This window comes from Anoplopoma fimbria, chromosome 14 (genome assembly GCF_027596085.1).
Source record: "Anoplopoma fimbria isolate UVic2021 breed Golden Eagle Sablefish chromosome 14, Afim_UVic_2022, whole genome shotgun sequence".
Classification (NCBI taxonomy): domain Eukaryota; kingdom Metazoa; phylum Chordata; class Actinopteri; order Perciformes; family Anoplopomatidae; genus Anoplopoma; species Anoplopoma fimbria.
This window is the reverse complement of record NC_072462.1, coordinates 14,937,003-14,963,387: the sequence shown is the minus strand read 5'-3', so window position 1 is coordinate 14,963,387 and position 26,385 is coordinate 14,937,003. Positions and strand designations below refer to the sequence as shown.

The 26,385-nt window shown below is 39.7% G+C and overlaps 1 protein-coding gene across 2 annotated transcripts in view; it reads right to left on the bottom strand.

Moving 5' to 3' along the window:
• The window catches only part of LOC129102444 (mediator of RNA polymerase II transcription subunit 13-like), a 73,933-nt gene that overhangs the window by 31,344 nt on the left and 16,204 nt on the right, over positions 1-26,385 (bottom strand). For both annotated transcript variants that reach the window (XM_054612604.1, XM_054612602.1), the window contains one exon: positions 25,025-25,262. In XM_054612604.1, coding sequence (XP_054468579.1) covers positions 25,025-25,262 — 238 coding nt within the window. The remainder of the gene's footprint in view (positions 1-25,024; positions 25,263-26,385) is intronic.

Below are 26,385 nucleotides of genomic sequence, written 5' to 3'. Positions count from 1 at the left end.
TGCGCTGTAGACACTAAGTGCAATAGGGCTTTAAAGCATCACGATCCATCATTCATCATCACAGTCTGAGCTACAGGGAACTGCATCATGCTTGAGAGATCTTAAAAGGGGACTGGATGTAATCAGCCTCAATTAGATTAAAGTGAAAGCTCATAATTTTTGTTTTTTACTGATTATCACTGATAAAAAAAAAGCTTCTTTTCTTAAAGAAGCAGATCAATTAAAAAGAAAATGGGTTTTTTCCTGATTTTAAAAGTAATGAAAGAAAGTGAAGAAATAAATTGAGGGGAAACATAAATGGACTGACTGATTATGATTATACATCAGACGCCTGTTAAGTAAGTAAAAATATATACTTAATGAAATACAATAATAACAGTTAAGCAACAGTGTGTGGCAAATATTTTTAAAATATTCACACAATTTATTTTATTGACTTTCCCAAAAATAGACAAATAAATATCAATTTAAAAATGTAAATTGTAAAGATTATTTAAAATTATGGCACCAAATTAAACTGCAAAATGTCAAACGTGCACCAACTTGACATCTATATAGTGCCCACTGAATGTGGGAACGCTAAAAATGTTTAACTCTGGGGCTGATGTGCAAAAAAAATCTGGAATTTGTTGTGGTTTATTCCAAACGGTCCAAAAACAGAGTATGTTCAGGTATGTTTGATCACAGTGTGTTTGTGCGTTTACAGCGTGTGGGAACATTTGCTCAGACCTCTGAACATGTCACTGTGAGAGCACCATCAGGCATCAAAATTGTCAGAAGCATTATGTGCATCTCGCTGCATGCAGCGTGTGAGATAACCGGTTCCCAAAGTGCCTTAGTGCACATGCAAGCTCTGGGCCTGACTTTGCATGTGCATGTTCGTGTGCTGTATAATATTTATGTGTTCGTGAGTTTACAGTTAGGAAACGTCCTCACAAAGGCATGTTCATTTCACGCAACCTCCCCCCCCATCCCCGTGCCTCAACGCTCTTAACTGCTGCACCGCCCCAAACACAAACAAGCAGTGATGGAACTGGGTCGCCACTACCACTCTATATTTCCACCTCTCTTTCCCTCTATCTAATCCTATCTTTTCATCTCTCTCTGTTTTGTCCATCTCTCGTTTTCTAGTGTGTCCGACCCCCCCCCCCTCTCTCTCTCACTTTGACAACTCCTCTCCCCTCTCTTTCGCTTCCCCGCGACTGTGTTGGTCTCACACCACTAGAGGGAGTGACCACTCACCACAACAACATTGTGCTAACAAACACAAAGATGGTATTGATCTGAGAGGAAGAGAAGGCAGGAGTAGAGGTGTAACAACGCTCCGTCTTGAACACGATGACCCCTCTTCACACATCCACCCCCCCCTCCCCTCTCTCTCTCCCTCATTCATTCATTTGTCTTGGATCAATAGCACCAGCAGTATTGGCGCCCAGTGATGTCTCTGCAGTGTGCAGCCTATGAGCTATCAGTGGGCAATGTGTGTGTATGCGTGTGTGTGTGTGTGTGATTTCACACAAAACCCCACTGCCACTTTGCTAATTAGCTACCCTGCTGCATGTCTGAGCAGAGGTTGGTCTCTTAGCTAGCTGTGTGTGTGTTTGTGTAGCACATGTAGTGTTGGTGCATAGCAACATGCCTGAGAGAGAGAGTGAGAGAGAGAGAGAGAGAGAGAGAGAGAGAGAGAGAGAGAGAGAGAGAGAGAGAGGACAATGATAATGATGAGTCTGTAGAAGTGGGCGATGGGGGCAACATTAATATTGTGATAATTATGAGAATATGAACTCTGTATCATATCTTCCTAAAAGTTGTATCAATATTAATTCACAACGCTATCAAACTGCAGATTTTTAGGACTTAATGTTACTGTTTAGTTCAGTTGTTACACCCTTCCATCCTACTTGGCAGTTCAGATTTTTTTTTTTTTGTATCTTTTGACAAAGTTGCATTCTCCACGTAAAGGGGAAATTCCCACCAAGGACAGGTAATTGTTTTGTAAGAGCAAAACAGACTTCTAACAGGTTAAATATCCCACGCAACACTATCATGGACATCAGAATAAGAAAAAGAGAAGTGTGCAGGGACTCCCAAGAAGCCAAGGATATCACTTATAGCGGTTCACTCCCTTTGTTCAGGCTGTTAATATGGCAATAGTATGCTGTATTACTCTGGCACTGAGCCAGGGTTAATGCAGCTAGGCCAGCCGAGCCACAAAGACCTCAATACCAAACAGAAAATGTACATATTTTCTAAATTCACTCATGTAGAGAAAGGGGAACAAAAACATGTTGACAGTGCGGCATGTTTTCCTCTGGAGGAAGTTTGGCTAGAAATCAGGATGTTAAGAGAACCTCTGTTATTCAGGGACTTTACTCCCAATTCCACTTGACAAATTTGGGTTCTTTGGCAGAAGTTGTGGGTTGAAATGTGGCAGGCCAACATTGTTGAATCATTGTAGTTCCTGTAGATCACATACTTTAAAGTTCATCAACTCTTGAATCAATTGGGTGAAAAGGGACACAAATTCTTTCACAATCACAGCTGCAGTACAGCGCCAAACAAGTAGAGCACCCTGACCTCAGTTCCATACAGCTGACCAGTTACATGGTTGTAAAATAAAGGGATTTTCCTCATGTTATACGCAACTTTCACAGTTGATTAAATACAAACTATAACAACGCTGTTTATTACCTTCTAGGGAGAAGCAAGTCCCCATTCTTCCATAATTACTACCATACCTGTATATGAATGCCTAAACATCTGTGTCATTAGTCATCGGAAATACATTATCTCCATCAAGACATTAGTCACAGTAATTCTTGAATAATTATAAGATCAAAGTAGCTTTTGCTTGTATCTATGCCATTTGTTCAACTTTGTTAACTTCTCTTTAAAATCAATTTAAAGCAGCATTAGTGTTGTATGTAACGGCAGAGATTTTTGAACTTGGAAGCAGTTATTGTTCTTTGTTTGAAACCACTCTTTTATGGTTATAGCTGTGTAAATCAGCTGCTCCGCAGGTAGGAAGGTAGAAAATTAACCTGCAGAGTGTTGTGTTTCTATGTTAAATGGTTGAGAACTACAGCCCTACAGGCGGTCTGTTATTGCTCCTGTTTTTTTTCTTCTGTTTTCATTCACATGAGCATCAAGTTGGCTGATGTGAAAGATTATGAAAGAACAAGTTACAAGAACAGGGGAGGTCATTTAAATATCAAGTAGAATCTGACAAGGGTAGCGTAAGGACATGGCGTCTGACTGTGCCTCCTCCATCAGTATGTAAATACTGTGTATTTGTACAGCCATGTACCATAAGCCTGTCTGTGTAAATTGTGCACTTTACTGAAGGCTCAACCATGTCCATGCAGAGTCTTTGCTGCCTCTCTGTATTCTTTACACATACAGAGGTTATAAATATGTTCTCAAGAAAGAAGCTATGCAATGTGCTTGTTGAAATATGCAACATCCTCTGAGATGGAAGGTAACAAAGAGACGTTTTCTTTCTTACGGTCTCAACTTATTTCAAACTGCTCTTCAGATCATGAAACAGCAAACACCCCAGTCCACGTGACAGTCACCTACACATCCTCTTGCTCTAGTGACACCATTTCCTAAACTTTTCAGTGACACCTGTCTCTGCTATGCCTCTTAATGCATCACCGTCACATAATCCAGATGGCAGTAAAAGAGGAAACTCTGCACACTTTTAATATAACTGATTTCAAGTCTTACAACCCGTTAAACACAAAGCAAAATGAGTCACATTGCCTTCATTTCAACCCGGACACATTAGATTTACAGCTTTTGGCTGAAGTCGGGAACGTTGGCAGTTTGCTTATCAAATTTAGTGAAGTCCCCTCAGGTGCAGGCATCCAAATGTGAACTTTAACTGACTCGCTTATCAAGTCATCTGAACTTATGATGGCAATCGTACTTCAATAAAAAGGGATTTGTTTGTGTCTCGTTTTAGGTAAAAGCGTTATGTTAAGGGTGGAAAAACCAAACAACTAAAGAGAGGAGCCAATGCACAATAGTACTTTAAAACTCCTAGATGAGCACATGTGTGTAACAGCAAATAAGTTGAATACACACATGGCAGGCACTTAGACCCAGAAAGCCCAGAAAGATGGACAGAACGGGGGAGCAGTGACAGCGAGGAGGAGGAGGAGGAGGAGGAGGAGGAGGGAGGAGGAGGAGGAGGAGGAGGAGGAGGCAGAGAGTGAAGGGATGAGGGGAAAGTCTGGAATCAATTAGGTGACTGAGCTGTAGCTGCTTGCATAGTTGTGGGAGTGAGTCAGGCAGCGAGGCAAGAGAAGTCGCCAGAGTGTGAATGTGAATGTTGTGCCATGAGAGTATGTATTCATATAAACACAAGCTCACAAAATCAACAGGATATGCAAGCTCATCAAGTATTTGACGACATTTTAAGTGTGAGCATTGAATCAATCTAAACGTTTTTGATCGTCTCTTCCTCTCCCCGACGGCACCAGAGGAGTCAAGTTGCAGCCAGAGAAAAGCCCCACCTCTCCTGAGCTGAGGTCAAAGTGGAGGGTAAGAACGGGTGGCTGGCAGCGACCCAGAACATGTCAGCGCAGCTAAATATTCCCTTACACAACTTCCCCTCGTTACTTCTTTGCGCACTGAATTCACAGCACTTTGTTATATATATATATATATATATATTTTTTTTTTTTTTTCGCTGGCTCTGACGATGGGGGAATTTTACTTGAATGAAAAAATGAGAGAGCACAAACAGGAACTTTGTGAGCACATGTTGCAGAAAGCTTGCATCGCGTTGTGTCTAGAGCTGAGTTTTGCAGAACAAGTCTGCACTTTCAGACGTGACAATATGAACAGAATATATATCACATCACGACTTTGAGTTACACACATTGTGGTTCATTCACATGGGTTGTGCTACACAACGTGTCACACTGCTGCCAGCGTTGACCTAGTGTGAATATTAGGAGCCTAAAGCATCTTTGCTGCTGGCATCCATAAGGCATACTGATGAGAAGAGGACAGAGAGAGGCAACATAAACGGAGTGTTACTATATGTGTGTCTGCTGCTTGTGTCAAATAGCAAGATTAACAGGGGATTCAAAGGAATAAGTATACACAAAGAGGTATAAACTGACTAGGTGTAATTCTCTGAGGAGTCAGCCTCTCCGTGTGCAAACAGGGATCTATTTCACAGACAAAGATGCACATTTTACACACTCAGAATGGAGGGAAATAAAGAGGAAAATAAATAATTGAAGCAACAAAGAAGAATCACTGAATGCATCATGTTAAACACCAGCTGCACCCGGCTCAAATTTTCTCCTCAAGCCAACCAGACAGGCAGAAGATATCACTGTAGGCCAAATTCAATATGTGGTGCTTTTTAGAGATTAAAAACTTTCTTATGTATATTCCCCCATTTGTCGGCTTCTCATTTTTTTTATTTTTGGTAATCATAAATGACACATCAGTGCCTTAATTTATTTAGCATCTCACCAGTCAGTCCAGTGCTGAATTGGAGTGATACTGTTTGTGATTCATTAGTAAGAGCATGTTGACAGTGTCATTAATAATTCACGGGGTATTTACTGTAAAAATGCAGAGGCGATGGTGTAATTAGGGTGACTAGAGAGGATCTAGCCGGGGCTTTAATACCGACATCAAGAGCAAAGCGAGAGCACTCTGTAATATAACCTGCTATAAATATGCATGTGTGTGTGATTGTGTATTTAGAGGTTACCGACATGAAGACAGGCATACGAGGGAGTAAGTAGTGTGAATGAGAGGGGGAAACTGAAATAGAAACAAAGTAGTACAAAAATAGGAACAAAGAAGGAAGAAAAGAGGTCTGAAAAGTCATGACAGCAAAGGTATGGAAGTAAAAACAGGCTCTGTATGATGCTGACAGTGAAAAAGGAGCGTGTCGGTACGTGTGTATTGGCCTCTAACAAACCCTGACAATCAAAAATGAAAAAAAACAAACAAAAAAAAATGTGCAGAGAAAAGCCAACAGAATAATCCCACAACCTTACATAATTTGACACAGTTCATTTAACCCAGCACGCACACACACACACACACACACTTTCTGATGTTTGGGATGCTGCTGATGGATGGATGCTAAGTGCCAAGTGTTTTCCCACAAGTCACTGGGAAATAAATAAATGAATGGGATGAGGTGTCTGAACTGTTTTGCACACATTGCCATGAAAACACATTTCGTCTCTGAGGTCTCCCATAATCACAACTTGCCTCCTGGATTTCAGCATAGAATTAAAAGTAAAACTGAATAACACAACGGGAGAAGGAAAGAAACTAATCTCTGTTAGCATTCATTTCTCCGCTGCACAAGATTGAATTAAAATTGATCAAGACAGCAAACAAACACTTATTTCCTTAGATTTTATAGAGTAGTCCATGAAGTTGATCTGCAGGTGTTTGACAAGTGCCTGGACTTTAACTATTATGGTTTATAAGATAATTATTAGTCAAATGTCTTACTATTATATTCCTTTCGCAATTTGAGTTTTATGGCTCTCAAACTGCACCATGTCTTTATTGCTTTGTCTTCTCTTTCCTCTCAAAATTAATCCTGTTTGTAAGAACAGACAGGAAGTGACAGCAACTGTTTGTTTCGGTTTACATAGATGAATGTGGCGAGGATGACTTGTATTTACAGTTTGCTATTAATTTAATCAGATGTCTCTGAGCAACAGGGGAGGTCTGACCGGACCTTGACTTTATTAATTTTACTGGGAACTTGTATTTCCCATCCGCCTCGTGTTTTCCAAGGAACTGCATTAAGTCAAAATATTGCAACAAAGTTTTTTTGATTGATGAAAACATGGTGGCTGACAAAAACATCTGTGTGGACCATAGAGAAGACATTTCTCAATGTGTTCCATTGTTTAGTAGATTAAACCAGCACTAGTGTCACATCACTGTGCCCTATTCTTCTGCAAAGGCTTAATAGCTTAATAACTGCGTATCACGATGCACCTAACTCCTAATATTTATTAGACTGAAGTGACTGGAAACATGCATTCATTTGTATTTTTCTCTTGCTGATTTCTTGGAAATTTGCTGTAGATAACTTATTAACCACAACACTGAGTCATATCGTAGAACTCTGAAGAGCAGGACATCCTTCTTCCTTTAGATGTTTACTGAAGATGAACTAAGTGTTAAATATAGGGACGAATACACACACACACACACAGATACTCAGGCTGTTCAGCGGAAAGCCAGTGACACTGTTTCACAAAACTCTGCTGGTCATCAAAAAGGAAAAGACCTGGAACATTGACAGCTCCTCCTCTTTTCTTCTCACTTTTACTTTATATAAATAGTTTCATCTTCTTCTAAACAACCATGACATCAACCTGAGATTGAACTCTGCCTGTGCTTGTTCATACTGGGAAGCTATCCATGTCCTTAAAGGAAGGTGGACTCGCATCATATTCTCTGGCAGTGTAACCACACAGCCTCAGTCACACTAAAGCACCACATCAGGGGAGGTTATTGTCGAATGATCAGAAATGATCCGAATGACTCGTCGTTCCAGGGGAAGCACAATGAAGTCGGGGACTGAAGAGTGACTGCATCTCAAAGTGGCTTTTGTTTGCTGTCTGCAACACCATCTAAAGTGCATGAAGACTGCTCAGGACCTTGATATTTTGAGTGTTGTTCAGGTAGAGTGAAGTGACACTTCCTGTGAATTCCCATTCATTCAGCTGTCAAAATAATGTGTCAAGTGTCAAGCAGCTAGTACCGCCATGCACAGGCCAAATATCGAGCTATTACAGCGCTATGGTTAAAGACAAACACTTTAAAGCACAACTTGAAGATTTAATATGTGTAAATATTCTGAATAATACTATAGAAACATAACGGATATTTTTGTCCTATTGTCAGATTGTCTGGCGCACGAAAAATAGCATTTTAACATAACATGAAATTTAGCATTTTACTGATGCAAATTAAAATGAAACACTAGCAGATTAAAATATAAGAGTACGATATCATTAATCACTTTTGCCAGAGCGGTGTAAAAGGGCCCATTTCTGTGATGTTGACCCTCATGTTAAGCCACAGATACTTGAGCACCTCATTAGAATTGAATGGGCCTCGAGGTGGGAGGCAGGGCAGCTATTGAGAGGCTTAGCGGGACTCCACTGGGCTTCCTAACTGCCACTAGAGGGGAGAGGGGAGAAATGAGAGAGAGAGAAAAGAGAGAGATTGACAGCAAGGCGCTCTCTCTCTCTCTCGCTCTCTCTCTCTCAAGGATGAGAGAGAGATGGAGAGAGCTCTGCTCTGTTTCAAGGCTGCAGTTCATTCACGGTTGCGTCTGTGTCGGTCCCCTAGTCTGTTCTTTAGAGCACTTAAAGTATGAGCATGCATTTTTCAGTGGAGTCTTGCAAAGCACCGCAGAGATAAATTATAAAACAGCAATTTATCAAACAAATCCTTAATATCTAGTAACCACATATGGCTTTATTGATAAGATGTAAAATTAAAAGACAATATATTATCAACATGCTGCATGTTGCAGTCATAATTCAAATTTGAGTGGAGTCTGGCATTACAACTCAATTGTGCACTGTTGTACAAACAAAATGTTCAACACATCTAATGGAATGAGAAATCAGATGCTTTAACATTGACTGTTGATTCAGTTTAATCCATATTGTCTTTCTTCCCTAACCACACTGGAGTTTTTTATATATATGTATCATTTTGTACATAATTACGTTTGTGTTATTTAAACTTTATCTAGCATTTTTGCAGAAAAATGTGTCTTATCCAAAAAGGAAAAGAACAAACAAACCAAAAGTAGTTTCCACAGAATTGTGTGCGAATCCTGCTTCAAACTCAGAAATGATCATTTCTGCTTTTGGCCTCACAAGGTCTAATTATCTGGGTTTTTTATGACAAAAAACTTTTTCTTTCAGACTTTTCTGGCATTTCAGCCCGAATGTGGTTAAAGAGGGTCAAGGATAAACACATACTGATGATGAAAGAACGGCCCATCGTAAAAAGAGTGTAGGAATTAATTTCAGTGGCATCACCAGGCAGTGATTTCAATCCTAACTAGTTACAACATTGGACAAAAAAAGTACAAAAAGTTACTAAAAAAGTACAAAAAGTTTAGTCAAGAGACTGTACAAAATATGGACGTAGTGTCCATGACGTCGCCCGTAGGTTTCTGAAAAGCCGTTGAGAAGCTCAAATTTCCGCCTATCGCCGTGACGACACAGCCGAACTCCCAGCTAATCAACAAATGCACAAAGAGGCGGATCGGTGGCGGTGCTGAGGCGGGCCGGTTGAGCTAGACCTGAGACGCTACCCACCTGTCAATCAAAGCGGCCTTATTACAATTTAAACAGGTGAGTAATATAATATGTCAACACAGTACAGTTGTCATGAACAGGGATCTTAGCTAGAAACAAAAACCTTATTTATACCAGGCTGTAGACATGTTTATTTCTGGATTTTAACATGGAGGATCATGGGGATTGACTTGCTTTTGGATCCAGCCAAAAGTGGCCATTAGCTAAACTGCAGTTTTGGGCACTAGTGCGTTAGCTTCCATTCTCAGCACAGGAGTTTGTTGTTTGGATTATTCACTATTATGTCCTGTGTTTAAGTAAAGTATTTTAAGGACGGTACATATTGAAGTGCGTGACTACATTTAGACTCTGTCATGTAGCTTTTGCTAGCAGAAAAGAGAATTGCAGTATCCAAAAAATACATTTTCATAAATGCTAATTGTTTTAACAAACAGCTGAAGTCCCTATAGCTGGCTATTGGGGAGACATTGATTGTGTGGGTAGTGCAGCACAAAATCAGCATTTCTATGCTGCTGATAAAAAACGCCAGGGGAGAAAATCAATTTGGCCGTTGTAGTCACTTGACAGCAGCTGAGAGGCCTCACAAACTGCAGATATCAAAGGCAGCTGGCTCGTCTTCAAAAAGGAGGATCGAAGGAAACAACAACAGCATTCATTCCATTTAATCCTCAATCATTTATTATACATATATATAGCTGAGGTTTTAGAGTCATCTTCGGTGTGGTCTGCACATCATAATGCTTGTGTCCTAAAGCAAAATCTTAAAGTCTGTAATAAGATCTGCAAGAGTGTTATTTATATATATCTATATAAACAACAGCATGCTTCATTGTTTCTTCTTCTTTTTTATCTCAAAGTATTTTTTATTATTTAATTTTTAACTATCTTCTATTGTCTCTGTAAAGATATTGTAGAGTATTGTCTACCAGAGCAGAGAATTAACTCTCCCTCTGTGTTACTAGTACAAGTCAATTTTATTTATGTAGCCCGCAATAAGAAATTACAAATTTGCCTCAAAGGGATTTACAATCTCTACAAAACACAGCATGACACCTGCTGTCCTTAGATCCTTAATTCTGACAAAAAAAACATTAGAGTGCTATAGCAGACAGAAACATGTTTCAAACCAAATTAAAAAAATATTAGCCCATATATACAGTATATATTATTTTATTCTATCCAAAGAAGGGTGATTTGGTCTGACCCACGCTCTACTATCTGTACTATCAGTATGCTTTTATTATCGCACATAGATTATTGTGGGTGAGAGTTGTCTGATGAATAAAGAAATGTACTTGCACTTGGAATTTAAATGTGAAATAGAAATGTATGCCCTGAGGCAACATAAATATCAGCCCACGATCTTTACAGTAGCTCAAACATTAATCTTCCATGCATGGAGACATTTCAAAGTCTGAGTTGAACGACTTCTGTGTGCAGCACATTTCTCTTTTTTTTGGTTCCAAATCTTCCAATAAAAAAGATTGAGGAACGGGATTCCTTCTTTTCTTACTTAAACATGCAGCCTCAAAGGTAAACAGAAAGAAAGCAGTCGTTTGTTTTAAGGCGTTCTTATAAACCTGTATTCTGAATTAACACTAGGGTGTTGATTGTCTTAAACGCCAAACAGAAATGTCATACTCTCCCTTCCTTGTTCTTCCCTCCACCCTCCATCTCAGTTTGCCCCACCCCTCAACTTTTTCACTATTTTCACCACACTAACACCGTTTCCCTTCACTTCCTAATTCCCTCACAGTCTGTCTTCTTTCCCCGTCTACTTCTTCCACACTCCTACTCTCTCTTTCTCCGTTGCTCTTTTAGTCCCTCCATCTCTCTCTGTGTCACTGTCACACACACACACACACACACACACACACACACACACACACACACACACACACACACACACACACACACACACACACACACACACACACACACACACACACACACACACACACACACACACACACACACACACACACACACACACACACACACACACACACAAAGCTCTCATTCTTTCAGTTTGCGGCTTTTCTTTCAAAACCGAAAGCTTGCGAAGGAAAAAAAAACCTACACCCCCACCCCTTCTCCGTGCAGCTGGGAAACTTACCATACCATCTCATCTCTCTCTCTCTCTCTCACACACTAACACACAAACGCACACGCACACACAGTGCAGGGTCAGGGGGTCACAGGCCACCACGCCCTGACAACCCACAAGGGGTGGAGAGAAAAAGAGGAGGCGGGAAGGAAATCAGAGATTCTCGGTTCTTGCCCCACAAATTCACAGACAAGTAAACATGACTGAGGCAATTTTTTCCTCGGCTCTCGGTCTGCTTTCTTCGGTCCTTGTTTCCTAGCTCACTCTCCCTCCTCTCCCCATGCATCCAGGAAAAGTCGGATAAAGGGATTTTCCGCCACAAGCTAATTTTTTCGTATTTGGATGAACATCTGTGACCACAAACTGAACATGTGTCCATTCAGCCAGAGAGTAGGCATAACCCTATGAACACACTGATCCTTTCTAACAGATCTGAGATGAGAAGAACGTGAACTGGAAGTGACCAATTTTCCAAATACGTGTATGATGTTTTTTTGCTGGCAGGATGGCAAACAAGGAACCTCAAAAAGAGGCATGCAGAACAACAAACCAACTGCATATCTAACTGCCCAAAGAGAAATCGCAGATGTTCTTCTCTCCCTCCCAACAAGCCACTTTTTTTTCTTCTTTTTGAAGCATGAATTCCCGTCATACGCACGCTCCCCTCCCTTTCTCCCTCTCACTACAAGCATCTCTCCCTTGTCCTCCCCCCTTCCCTCTTCTTCTAATTCCTGCCCCTCCTCCCCTTTTTTTTTCATGCTCATGTTTTCTTTTCTTTTTTTTTTGCTATCATGGAATCGCCGCTTTCCACATGTGACTCACTTTTTCACAAGCCAAAGCCAGACAGGGAAAAAAAAGTAAAATGCTTGTGTCTTCTCTCTGCCTCTCAGCCTGTGTCCCTCTCAGTAGGTAAAGCAGCAGTCCTTTATGGGGATCGTATAACCTCCATAGGTCTCCCTCTTTCACTGAGGTTGTTCGCTATTGAGACATGTGTCAGCCGGGCGACCTAGTTCCAGATTCAAGGAAAAATTGGGAGGCTAATTATTCATTCCCGCTGTTTGAGTTTTGCTTCTGAGAGCTGTTCCTAAGACAAACCCTGAAGGAATAAAAAGAAGGAGTAGGCCATGATTGGCAACCGTACACCCCCACCTTTTATTTGCCAAGGAACTGAGCGTGCTCGCAGACATTCGCCACCCTAACATCACAGAAAGCAACCCCAAAAACAAGGGAGGAGAGAAAAAAATATAAAGCACAACAAAGCCTGAAAAGAGGAGGAGTAGCAGGAGGGCTGGAAGAGGCGGGCGTCAGAGGAAAGAATGAATGCCAAGTAAAACTTGTTGACACAGAAAAAGGGGATTGAGAGTCATTTTAGATCCGGATGGACTTTGTTGAGCTTAAAATAAGATTATTAGAGGACATTTTCTCTAATAAATAGTATTATCAAGGTTCAGTTGATTAAATAAAGGTTTAAACCTGAGGTGTTCTTTTTTTCATCAGTAAAGGGATACATCTCAGTGCAACATGCAGTAAAATAATTTAATCTATGGATTAGTGTTGATGATTATCTGCTTTGTACTTGTAAATGTTAGGCTGCTGTTCTCAACAATTTATATTTGAGACAACCCAAAGAAAAATACCTTTTCCAAATTCACTGGGGTGTCTTTCAGTTTCACTTGCTCTCTTTTATTCACTTCCTGCCTGCTTTATTTTACCCTAATTGACCCGCCTGGCCCTTGTCTTGTTAATCTTTAACGCCTTTTATTCACTTCCTATTCACTGCTTTATGACTACAAGTCATAACCTTAAATGGTTTCCTAACTAAGCCTGTGTGCAAAGAAATTTCCACTTTCAACCGCATTACCAGGTCGGAAACACTTCTCTGTCTGCTCGCTGGCACCTGTTCTGTCTGACAGTATTCAAAGTGCATCCTGGGAGGATCGGTTCAACGTGTTTGCACACACCCCTCATCATTTCTGCTGTGCATGCAGGGAACACATTGGCACAATGCTTAGCAAAGGGAGAGCAATGCTGTAGAGATTTTGGAGCATCGTCTGTGACAATCTCACTTGATTTTCTTCTTCGCTGGTTGATTTACCATTGTATGGTATCATTATGACGATATCAGTTACACTGGTTGGTGGAGACGGAAGAAGAGTGAAGGGGGAAAATAACAAAGAGAAGTAAAGGGGGAGAGAGATGGGACCATAAAACACATCATAACTCCCAACTACTTCCCAGATCTTAAAAGTTTTACATATTATGATGGCCCTGAGAATATGTCAGCCCCAATATAACCGTAAAGGTTAGATTTCACAATACACAGTATATTCAGCTGCTCACTGTCACCATTAAAATGATCAGTTGGTTACAGCTCACAGTAGAAGAGGCGACACATTAGGATCACCAGTTTGAATCCTGGCTGAGATAATCAGCGAGGTGAAATGGACACCAGTCTCCATTCACTTAACAACTGCTGCTGAGATGCACTTCAGCAAAACACTTAATCCGTCACTGATTCGAGGAGGGCCGTAAATAGAAGATTGTGGCAGCACTGCACCGACTGGATACGATAGTGCTTTCAGGTGGAAAGGTGCAAATACCTGTCACTGTATGAAGGGGTTGCTATAAATTGTAGCTCTAAAAATAAAAAATAGCAAACTTAAAGGAATAGTTTGACAATTTTCGAACATCTGTTAATTTGCTTTCTTAATGAGAGTTAAATGAGAAAATCAATACCACTAAAATTTGTAACTACAACCAGCAGACAGTTAGCTTGAGACTAGAGACGGAGTAAAGCAGTGAGACTAGCTTTGTCCAAAGGTTAATCCTCCTACCAGCATCATTAAAACTCACTGATATACATGTTATTTATATAGCCCGACAAATACTTGACTCTTAAGGCTGGAACTGTTCAGATCTGATCGATATTTTGAAAAAAAAATTAAAAAAAAAAATCTAATAGGAATATATTTGCCGCTAGTTTTTTTTTTTTTTTTTACTCAAACACCTATCACTGATAAATAGTGATGATAAGGAAGCCCTAGATTCGTCATTATTAATCAATTGTGACCAAGATACAGACTGAGTGGGACGTTATAGAGTTGTCAGTGCTCTCTGATTGCCCAACAATATAATGATGATGACACAGTTTCTAAATTAACCCAAAAGCTAGTGTGAGATTTCTGTGCTGCAATTTCTTGTTACTTATCGTCGTCGCGTACAATGTTACAAATCTGTCTCTAGTAACATCTTGTTTGTTTAATCTGCAGAAAAACTTAAGTGGAAACATGTTTCACAGTTTCTTGACAGGGTGCAGGGACTTTCTGGAGTTTTGTCAAAAACTGTGAGGTTGCCAGGCAACCATCAGAGACAAGAAATAGTTCAGCACTTAATTCCCCGTAAATCTTGTTTACACTTTAGAATGTGTCTTTGTCAAAACTCACACTATTCTTTTAAGGAGACAGACTTTTAAATGCTTTAATTGAGGAGGATGGACATTTTTACATACCTGGCTTTAATTTAATACTTTATCGTATCTATTGTAGTTCTGAAGGTAGACTGGTAGAAATGTGAAGTTCCCATCTGCTGCATCTTTTCTTTTGTTATGCGGAATAGTAACAAGTCTTTCTAAGTGACTGTGACAGCCCAGCCTCTTTTAAAAAAAAAAAACAGGTATGCAGTAAATGGTAAATGGACTGTACTTGTATAGCGCTTTTCTAGTCTTCCGACCACTCAAAGCGCTTTTACATTACTAATCATTCACCCATTCATACCCATTCATACACTGATGACAGGGGCTACCATGCAAGGTGCCACCTGCCCATCAGGGTCTCTCTAATCATTCACACCCATTCATACACCGATGGCACAGCCTTCGGGAGCAACTCGGGGTTAAGTGTCTTGCCCAAGGACACATCGACATGGACTGCCAGAGCCAGGGATCGAACCGCCGATCCTCTGATTGGAGGACGACCCTGCTCTCCACCGAGCCACAGCCGCCCATGCAGTCAGGTGCACATAATTAGAACAAATCAAACACTTCTCTGGTGTAAACAACAAACACTTTCTCAATAAAATACATGAAATGCTCCACATGACAACGTATTCATTCTGCTCCTGCGCACAGCAGAAGGTGCCCTGAATGAAACTTAGAGCTACATGCTCAGAGTGTAAAATGCAAATGTAAAATGAGATTGGTTTTGATCCATTTTTGAATAATAAAGAGTCCCTAAAATAAACATATGGATATGGACAAGAACACTTATGTACGGCACATTACTAACGTAGCATCCTCGCCAGCGGATCCATAACAGAAATAACCTCAATCTAACCTGTATTTCTGAAGCAGGTGGCAAGTAGTGAAGAGGGGTTTGTCTCCACAGGCCAGATTATGAGTTCACAGCCAGACGTGGACAGATGGAGGCAGAGGTTAGCCCTCCTTCCTGCGCTTTGCTACACATACACACATTTGGCAAACGTTTTTTCACAGGACAATTACCTTGCGACCTCTGCCAACACACACACACACACACACACACACACACACACACACACACAGACAGAGAATGATAACAGTCACAGTCAAGCCACACACACACACACACAAGGAATGATAACAGTCACACACACACACACACACACACACACACACACACACACACACACACACACACACACACACACACACACACACACACACACACACACAACACCACACACACACACACACACAACATGATAACAGTCACACACACACACACACACACACACACACACACACGCACACGCACACACACACACACACACACACAAAGCTGTCATGGTGTGTGCATACACACTCCACAACCCCTCCAGCTTTCAAAATATGGCAACCAGCTCTGTTTATGAAGGACACAGCAGCCAGCTGCAGCTTTCTAACACAGAAGACAGACAGTCTGAGATGCTCCCATACATATTTGGCAGAGTTGTTTGGGTTTTGTTTTGTTTAAACCCAGTGCCTGAAGTCATGTCCAATTCACTCCCTCTCTCTGTTCTGTTAATTCCATTATCTCTGATTATTTTCTCATAAGCATTGCTGCTCTAATCCACTTGTTGTTCACATATCTTTGTTGCACCAGCCAACCACTGAGCTGATAATGGATATGCATGACATAGGTTTCTTTAAATCAGTCCTTTCTCACTTGCTCTTATTTTGACTGGTAACTGTGATGACAGAAGAAACACCCTGAACGATGTGCTTTGCAGGTGAGGGATAATCATCTCTCTTCTGTCTGCATCCCCTTGCTTCTTAGTTGTTTTTTTTGGTTCTTAAATTAAGTATGCACATAATTTCTCTGAGACAGGGTGGTTAAGACTGTCTCTGGAACAACATTCACCCCCAGCTAGGATTGATTCTAGTCACAATCTTTTTCTGCTGGATTTCCCCTACTTTGTATTCCTCTCAGCTTTACTACAGTTTCAAGAAAGAAAAGAAAAACTCAGGGTGGTGGAAGGCTGGCTCTTGGTTAAAGGAAAATATATAGAGATAATTCCATTGGGAGCCTTACTTTGCAGGCAAGACATCTTAAATCCTAAATCCCATGAAAAATAACACTAATTTAATGTGACACGGGTCTGATGCATGATATTAATATATTTCAGAAACCTCAAATGAAATTATTCTGATCATACAGCATAGATACACACAGCAGAGTGTTAAGTGAATGGCTCTCTAACGCTTGCTCCTGCATTCACCTTGACCACACGCTGTTTTTGTGGCACACAGGAGCACCGCCTATGGTGTTATCAAAGTCATCAGCCCTTCGTTTTTTCGGCTGTAGATATATTCCTAACTAGATAACGCTGCACCCACACACTCCTCAGCAATCCATAATCAATCCTATTATTGTAATCTTGTCTCGTTGGGAGTTGAGAGTATTTGTGCACTGAAAAACCAAACTGACAATTCCACTTTAGTGATCTAGCCGATCATTTTCATTCAGAGTAATTTCACATGAGTGCAAAAGCGGAATTATTTGAAATGATTAAGTCACCAACCCACTGCAAGGGCTGCTGTAGGGTTTAATGCTTTCACACCACACATTACACTTATTACTCGCTGAGTCCTTATTTATGATAAAGGGCTTCTGCAAATGTAATGAAAGCTTTGTTTTAGGATTGTTTTTTACACATTTTTGTACACTGGGAATGGAAAATACTATAAAGTGCATATCCAACTGAGCTTCTAACATTTACAACGGCATATTTAATTTCCTTTGAAACTGAAATCCTGGGAGAGGTAGAGGCAAAACAATGGTTAGAGGTTTATCAAAACTAGACCATTTTGTATGCAAGAAAAGACTGAGATATGACTCAGAAATAGGTTTTGAAGTTGTTATGGAGACGAGGTAATGACTCATGCTCATCTAACTCAGGTGGGAAAGTCAGTCCTCCACAGGGAGGAATGGTGGCAGGAAGGCCACTGCAAGGAGAGGGATAAATAATTGGACAATTGTACCAGAACAGAGAGCGTGGACAGAAGTCTAGGTCATGGCCTCAAAGTACAGTATGAGTTTTGTTTTGAAAGGCAGTACAGCAGGAGTAATGCGACAGGACAAATGTAGGAACTGGCTGCAGCTGGATGAGATATAGGAACTTAAGAAAATTCTATAATGGGGTTGTGGATAGTCTCATTTGGGAGATATCTTCGGTTCAGATCATGGCTATGATTCCGGACTCACAGAGCGGTTTGTTATCCAAGTCACTGCAGTGTTGTCAGTATTGACAGGAAGGTCTTGCTAAGATGTTTGCCAAAGAAAAACAGCAGCAAAGTCTTGTCAAGGTTGAGCTAAAGGTGGTGGACACGCATCCGACTGGAGACGTAAGGGAGGCAGGAACAGATGAACACTGCTCTGTGGCTGAGATGAAACTTTACCAGTCCCCATGTGTCACAGTCCCAGCTGTCAGAGGTTAGGAAGTAAAAGGTAGAGTGTTGCTGGTCTCAGAGCAGCAGGAAAAGCTATGTGATGTGAAGCGAGAGCCAAAGACTGGAGACTAGAAAGAGAAGAGGCGGAGGCCCAGGAGTGAACCCTGGGGAACTCCAGTAGAGGTGATGAGCACTGAAAAGAGAGCTCCTCTCTGCAGTCTAAGTTAAATGATTTGAAAATTAACAGATGAAGTGTATGGAAAATAGTAAGTAATGAAGAAAATGTATTATTTCCGATTGCTTTTTCCAACAGTGATTTTTCATTTCCATTTAAATCTTGATTCTTATTGATTTTTTTAATTGCTTTTACTGACAATGGAGTTACGTTAAACGGTGATCCGGCAAACCTCCTATACAACAAATTAGACGTGTATGTCCAACACAGACAAAAAGAGAAATATTCGATAGGTACCACAAAGTGAGTCATGAGAAAATCCAGGCAAACATAAAAAAATAAATCCTGTAATTCCTGAAGATCAGTTTAGCATGACACGTAGTTGACTCCCTAAAGAAACAATCAAAACAAACTCTAATACCTTATTGCAATACTCCAGTACATCTAAATAGGCTATTTTTGTTAATTTCATTAAACATTATTTGTTTTAGCAACTACATTCCTTGTATTAGACTCTGTATGTTGTGTGATCTGATCGTAAAAAAATGCTACAGCTTTGTCATTGAATTTCCAGCTAGTACAACAGATAAAATACAAACGGGAAAAAAAACTAAATGGTGGCTATATATGTACACCACACTATATTTGTTTTAAAGGGGATGAATTACATCTGTACTTTGAAGGCTACGTGAGCTATCATTTGTGCCCGTCTTTGATCCGTGTGATCGATGCTGACTGTGTCTATCTGTATGCAGCCAACATTTTTAAAGTAATTATTCTCTCAGATCAGAAACACTTTAATTCTAACTTTCTGTTTACACTCTTGATTTCCAGTTTAAATGTGTAATTTAAAGCCTACTGACTAGCCCTTCAAACCTGTCTTTTTTTCATGGCAGATAGTTTGACATGTCGTAGCATAAAAAGAACAAGTGTAAATGATAACGTTACTGCCAGACCTTTGGTATAAGATGCGTTTGGCTCATTGTCATGGCGTATTGCTACATTTCCATAGAATAAAGCCATCACTATGATAATATTAATGTAAAGGCTCTCGCGCCTACTTTGACAAGCCAATAATTAATGTATCTCTTTCATACATGAAAGTCATCATAGAATCTCGATGGATGACATTAAGTAAAATGTTGTGGTTTCAGTATAGCCGATATTGTCAATAATTACATAACTGCAGTTGCCATGTTGGTAGATACAAAGCTACAGAATATGTCAAGCTTCTGCTGGATTAACAAGGCCCAGTTTGTATGTACATTCATACATTATGCATTGTGTGCGTGTATGACTACTGCAGTTATGTGTGTCTGTGAAAGACAGCCTGCATGCGTGCTTCTGTGTGTGTGTGTTTGCATTTATATTTATGACTCATGTCCAAAATACGTCACTTTGTGTCTGGCTGTGCTGGCAACATGCTGACGACTCAGCCCATTCCACACATTAATCCTGTTTCCTATCAAACTGTACTTAACCCACATACACTCAGGCCAATGCCATATGATTTGAAACACTTATCACTGAACCAAAGACAATATGAGAGAGTGCTGGAGTATAGTGAGAGAGGAGCAGAGAGGTAACACTAGATCATAGCTGCTCATACTGCTGGCATGATCTCAAAGGCATGATTTATTTAGACTAGAACAGTTCTACAGGGCTGTCACGCTGTAGGATTCATGGCTTCTCCATCACGACAGCCACCATAATCATACGGTTTTTGATTAGATTTGATTGTGGTTATTTCCTCTACTTGCAGCAGCGTTTGTGATGAAATCAAATTGACTCAGGGGGAGTCAGCCAAAGATCAAATGGGCCACTTGGTGCCAATGAAAAGCGGTGTAGTTCGCAGGACTTCCAGAGCAGGAGAGGTCTTTGTCTCTATGACGATGAGCTTTTAGTAATGGACAGCAGCTGCCAAGCTTTGCAAATATAAAGAGGTGAAGCACTTGTTAAACTGTTGAAACTTATTACCATGTTTACATGAATAGTAACCAAAAAAACTATATCTGCATTTCATCTTATTTTCTAGCAGCACTGATAGTGTTGTATCCTCCCAACCTGCCTAACTGTACAGCCACATGAAACGGAGGTTAGAGGGTCTTTAGATTTTGTACTCACAACGTTTTCCCCATTGAAACAGAATATTTGAGAGATGCATTTGATTGGACGGCTAAAAAAGTGGGCGGGCTTCGCATGTAGCGTGATATTGAGCTACAGAGGACTGTGGCTCCCTACACACCTCCCTTGTCGCTAAAAGCTGCAATCGATTGATTGATGTATGTCATGACATTATAGGTTGAAATAGGTCTGTACTAAGTAACGTAAGCAAACATCAAATTTTGTTTTGCAGGAAAAAAAGACTGGATTTTTATATAAAAATACAAAAAGATTGATTTTTGTAAATTTGATTATTTTTGTAAATTTAAGTAAAAAGATGTAAAAGAGTTAAAAAGCATTTTTCATTTCTTTCCAACTTTAATGTGGGACTTAATTGTAGCCGATTTAAATAATATCACAGTAGCTCAATAAATGGTGTGCTCAGCTACAGAACAAGATAAACTTTGTATCATTTCTAAATAAAGGCATTATACGTACTAATACATACTGTGAAGGCCTTACTCTGTGTGTTCCTGTAACCTGTCAGCAGGTTTATCCGTCCTCTCATCTTCAACAAAATTTCTTCTAAATCGACCTCACATTTCTCTGCAGCCTCTCTCTTCCACATGAACTAAATTTACCCATAATCCCACCTGTTGGAGTGCAGCCTGTGTGTAAATGTGAGACTCATCTCAGTTTCACAGGTCACAACACTGTTTATTTTTTTATATCTGTCTAATTGCTGTTGGCGGGTATACTGAAAACTAATGAATGCACATTAAATATAATGAGGTTGTATTTTTCTACATTGAATTATTTTAAAAAACAGCATGAGGGGACTTTATTGAGCTTGGTATATGTTTATTTCAACAATTTTGACACGTTTAATGTGCGTTATAATTATCAGAAATAGCTATTAAAGCAGCTAATTTTTTTTGCTGACTGTAAAATTGTATGGGCTGTCGTTTTGTTAATGTTGTGTAAGGGATGTTACACAACATCCTCTTCTTTAACATTACGTGACGAATACACAAAAAATTCACTGCTCGGCTGGTAGTCAACATTCAGCCAGCTAATTTAAAACATGCCAGTTTACAGTGCTTTAATATTTTCTATTTGAATCCAAACATGGTTAACCTGCTGATCATTCACACTTAATGTGCCTGACAAGCTGACAGCTTTAGCTGTTAAGTCAAATGTGTGTAAATCAGCATTTCAGAATGGATGATAAAAACGTGACAATTTCTTATATGAATCTGACATATATAAGCAATAACAGCTGTTCCTTTGTTACGACTGGCTTCTCCTTTTGCTTAGATCAACAGACAAAAATGAAAATCCCCCGTTAGATTCTATATATTGCAGAATGGGAACAAGATTGAGGAAGACAGTGAGTACTTTTTGTTTTAAAGAGAAGAAGGAGAAAGTGAAACTGAAAACTACATTATGATGAGTCGACTGCTGTATTTAACAAGCATTTTGAATGTGAATGTGACTGTGACTGCCAAATGTATACTCAGAATCATTTTTTAAGCAAAACCCAAGACACTGCTTTTTGATCAAATAAATACTAGTTTAATATCGAATAGCATAGTGTATTTTGTAAGACTACCATGTGTCTATAAGTAAAATCTTAATCTGAAAACTAAATATAGTTGACAAATAACTGTAGTGGAGAAAAAGGTACAATACTTCCCGCTGAAATGTAGGTAGAAGTAAAAGTAGCATAAAATATTAGTCCTATAATATTCAAGTCGAGTACAAGCACCTCAAAATTGTACACAAGTACAGTACAAGTACACGACAGTCCCCACAAATGACTGTCAGGACTGAACCAGAGCAAAGCGAATCTGAAAAAAATAAAATATTTACGCAACTATTTTGTGATGAAAAAATGTTTCCACAATATGCAACGCTGCATTCAAACTGAAGATATAAGCTCCAATATTTCACGTCTGCTTTCATACACAGCATCTAAGGTTACGTAGCACATGTCAATAGCTTTTTTTCAAGTGACGACCAAAGGGAGTAATCACAGGAGGAACAGACTGACACAGGGGAGAGAGACGAGAGGAAGAAGTCAAGGCGACATAAGGGGGAGAAATCTAACACTTAAAACATTCCCGCAGCAAATAGAAATTCAGGTGTGTAGCTCCTTAAGACTCGTTAAAACACAGAGAGTCCCTGTGTTACAACTGATTCTAATTTGGAGGAAATCCAGCTTTAATTAACAATTATCAACTCGTTCTCACATCCCAAGTGCTATTTTCACTGCTTATTAGGGACTGTAGAGGGAAACCTTAGATTTTACATTAGAAGTAAAGAAATCTTATCATCATAATTGTGTGCAGCATGTGTAAGTGTGCATGTGTGTATTTGATAGTAATCCTCCTGAAGAGTCCCTCCACACTAACATAGGCTCTCCATAGCAGCCCAGTATGATATTAAATTAGTGGAAATAGCCTTTGAATTCAAAGACAGGAATGTCCACATGTCATATTTTGAGTTTCATCAGTCTCAAAACATTCAGCCATGTTTCAAACCAAAAATCTCAAACAAGCTTCTCAATAGAGAATTCAATTGCATATTTTGGCAAAACAAGACATCTGAAGACATCAACTTAAACTCAAGGAGATTGTAAAGGACATTTTTTCCCAATTTTCTGATATTTCATTAATTGTTTTATCAATAATGTAATCAGCAAAATATGAAATTACATGAGAAAACCAGCAGCAGAAGTGACAAAGACAATATGTCAAAATTTACAAAAGTCAGAGCCTTCAAATGTAATAATTTGTTCTTATAAATGATATCCCCCCTAAAATGATTTGTCTTGACTTATATTAATTGATTTTTTTCATTGTAAATGTATTAAATTGAGAATTAGTACATCTCCAGGATCTGCAGATAAAGATATAAATCCTTCAGACAGACCTTTGAGACATCTTTAACCATAAATTATCAATAGCTGTAAAAATATAATGAGATAAGCAGAGATTATTATTAACTTTATTAGATCTCAATGTGCTATTCAAAGGGATATATATTTGACAGTTAAGGCTGCCAGCTGTGACAGTTTACACATTGGTGAGGTAATGCTAAAATGTCATACTGCTACATACTTGTTATGGGTCTTCTTTTGATAAATGTTTTGCTCTAGAAGCCCAAATCCTGCCACTATGTGCTCATCACACTGACTCTGTGTGTGTTCTGTGCTCGCTATCATCCTCTGTGGTTCTTTCAAGATCAGTGGGCGTTACAGAATAAAATGATCTAAAAGGGGCATTTCATATCAGAGTCGGATGATGTTTGCTATTACATGATTAGAGATATATTTTAGATGTTTGGGATTTTTCTGGGAAGCCAAAAAATAAGTTAGCCTAGTGTCTGCTAGTGATGCCAAGAAAACTCAATTGAAATGTACACCGTATCTTTCTATTAGACATCCTGGTGCAGTCTGAGTAACGGGCTCTCCCCAACAGCAGTAAGACCATCTGTCAAATATCTGCTGCAGTGCCTGTGAGGCCTTTTCACATCAAGACAGCTTTTAAGAGCTAAGGACTGAAATTCTCACTATCGCTTCAACCTCTCCATCCAATATTCCTGTTTTTCTTTTCCTCCTGACTGTTGTTCTGCTAAACCAAACCCAATATAATCCCTCTCCTGTTTCCTCCTCTCTCCCTGTCTTCCAGAGGCTTAGTCGATATGTTAGACTTCTACACACGTGCGCAGTGAGATAATGAAAATGTTTCTATAAATAGGGACAATAGTGCTGACAGTAGCACTCTCTCTCTCAAGTGAGATATCTTAGTGTAATTTTCACTAACACATTCACACACTCACACACACTGTAAAATGGTAGTGATAAAAAAAATCTCCTCCTATTGCTGTGTGCTTCATCATAGTGATAGTCCTGAAGCAGCATATAAACACTTGAGTTGCAAAGCAAACACAATTCAGATATGTGCTATATGAGGCTCAAATATAGGACTAGATCAATGCACCCTACACATCTTGAACAAACAGCACGCAGCTTGAATCTGCAGCAGACTAAACAGCTTGAATCTACATAATACTGAACGCTGCCCTGTGTTAGACAATACAGCTCCTGTATAACATGCAGGCGCTTTGTTATGCTATAAAATAACACATATTTCACTACTTAAGTCAGTTTTACATACAATCTGCTAAAACTGCAGGTAATCCATGTAATAACTCAGTCTATTTAATCCAACGCAACATAATAAAAAGCAACCATAAAATTAAACAGCGTGCACAAGCCCCTAACCTAAACTTTCAGATAAATAACAGAAGTTGAAGAGAAGACGGGATGAGAAATAACTGCGATGGATAGAAGAGGGAAGCTCCTTCATTCTCTTTCTCACCTTCCAGCTCATGATGAATGACATCAGAGAGGTTGGGCTCTTCGCCCCACCAGAAGATCCACAGCTCCTTGGCGTCGGGCTTGATCTTGCGTCGCCACACACACAGCAGGTTGGCCTGCACGCAGCGCATGAAGCTGCGCAGAACTGGGTCGTCCTGGGCCGGGGCGGAGATCACCGGCCCGTACTCCCCGCTGCCCCGGAACGTGTAGCAGCGCCATTTAATGCCCGTCAACTCCGCCTGCGGGAGGAGGAGAGAGAGAAATTATTAAAAGTGAGAAAGGTCCACTCAACAACCTTAAAATATAACAAAGCATTGTTTTTATGTGCAGTGACAATTAAAGTCAATTTACAGTCTTCACTCCAATCGTGGCTAAGTGTAATGTAAATGTTGAAACAATTAGATCTATTAATCATCAAATTTTTCAAGCAAAAACACAAAATATTCTTTCATTTAAGCGTCGCCAAAGTACTGCTTTTCTCTGTTTTATATCATTATAAATGAAATATATTTTCATATTTTCATTCTAATATTGAACTCATCATTTTGGATATTTTTCTCTATTTTGTGACATTTTACAAACCAAACAAATGAATTCATAAACCAAGAAAATAATCAGCAAATATTATCATACTGAATATAATCTTTAGTTGCAACCATAAATACCATGTATAATTGTAATTAATTACTGTTAATCATAACTGCAAGAAGCATGTTTTCATTTCACTATCCAACGTTTCACATCCAGTAGCTGGAAAAAAAACAACCATTATGTATAAATCCATAATGCGATAGCAGCCTTATTAGTGCTGTGTTAACCTTGAAGTACTGCACTTCAGTGAACATAGATTTCTCGCACATGAAAGAGAGCAGCAGACAATGCCGATACAATCAATAGCCGCACTGACTCTGTCCAATTATGTTATATTTTCACTGGCTCCCTGTTTACACGGCTGTGATCCTTGTGTAAATGTTTCAGCATATTTAACATCTCCCCGTTGTGTTGTTATTTAACTGATACCTTCAATCGCTGCTGTTGACGATAAAATGTGTGGCGAGAAGAGGCGGAGAGCGACGGCGAGCCATAAAGGGTGGCCTTGAGTGAAATGCAGGGAATGAACTACTACAGGATGGAGAGCTTTGAAATATAGAAGGGAGCTACAGAGAGAGAGACGTGAGGAGAGGAAATATGATGGGGTCAATGATTGGAGCCTGGCCCAACAACTGACATGGTCGCCATTTAATCTAATGGGATGATAGGTGTTTATGTTGACTACAGCAGACCTGGGTGTGGAGGCTCTCTGCCATGACACACTCTGTGCCAAACTCCTACTTCAATGATTTTACAGTTTTTAAATGAGCA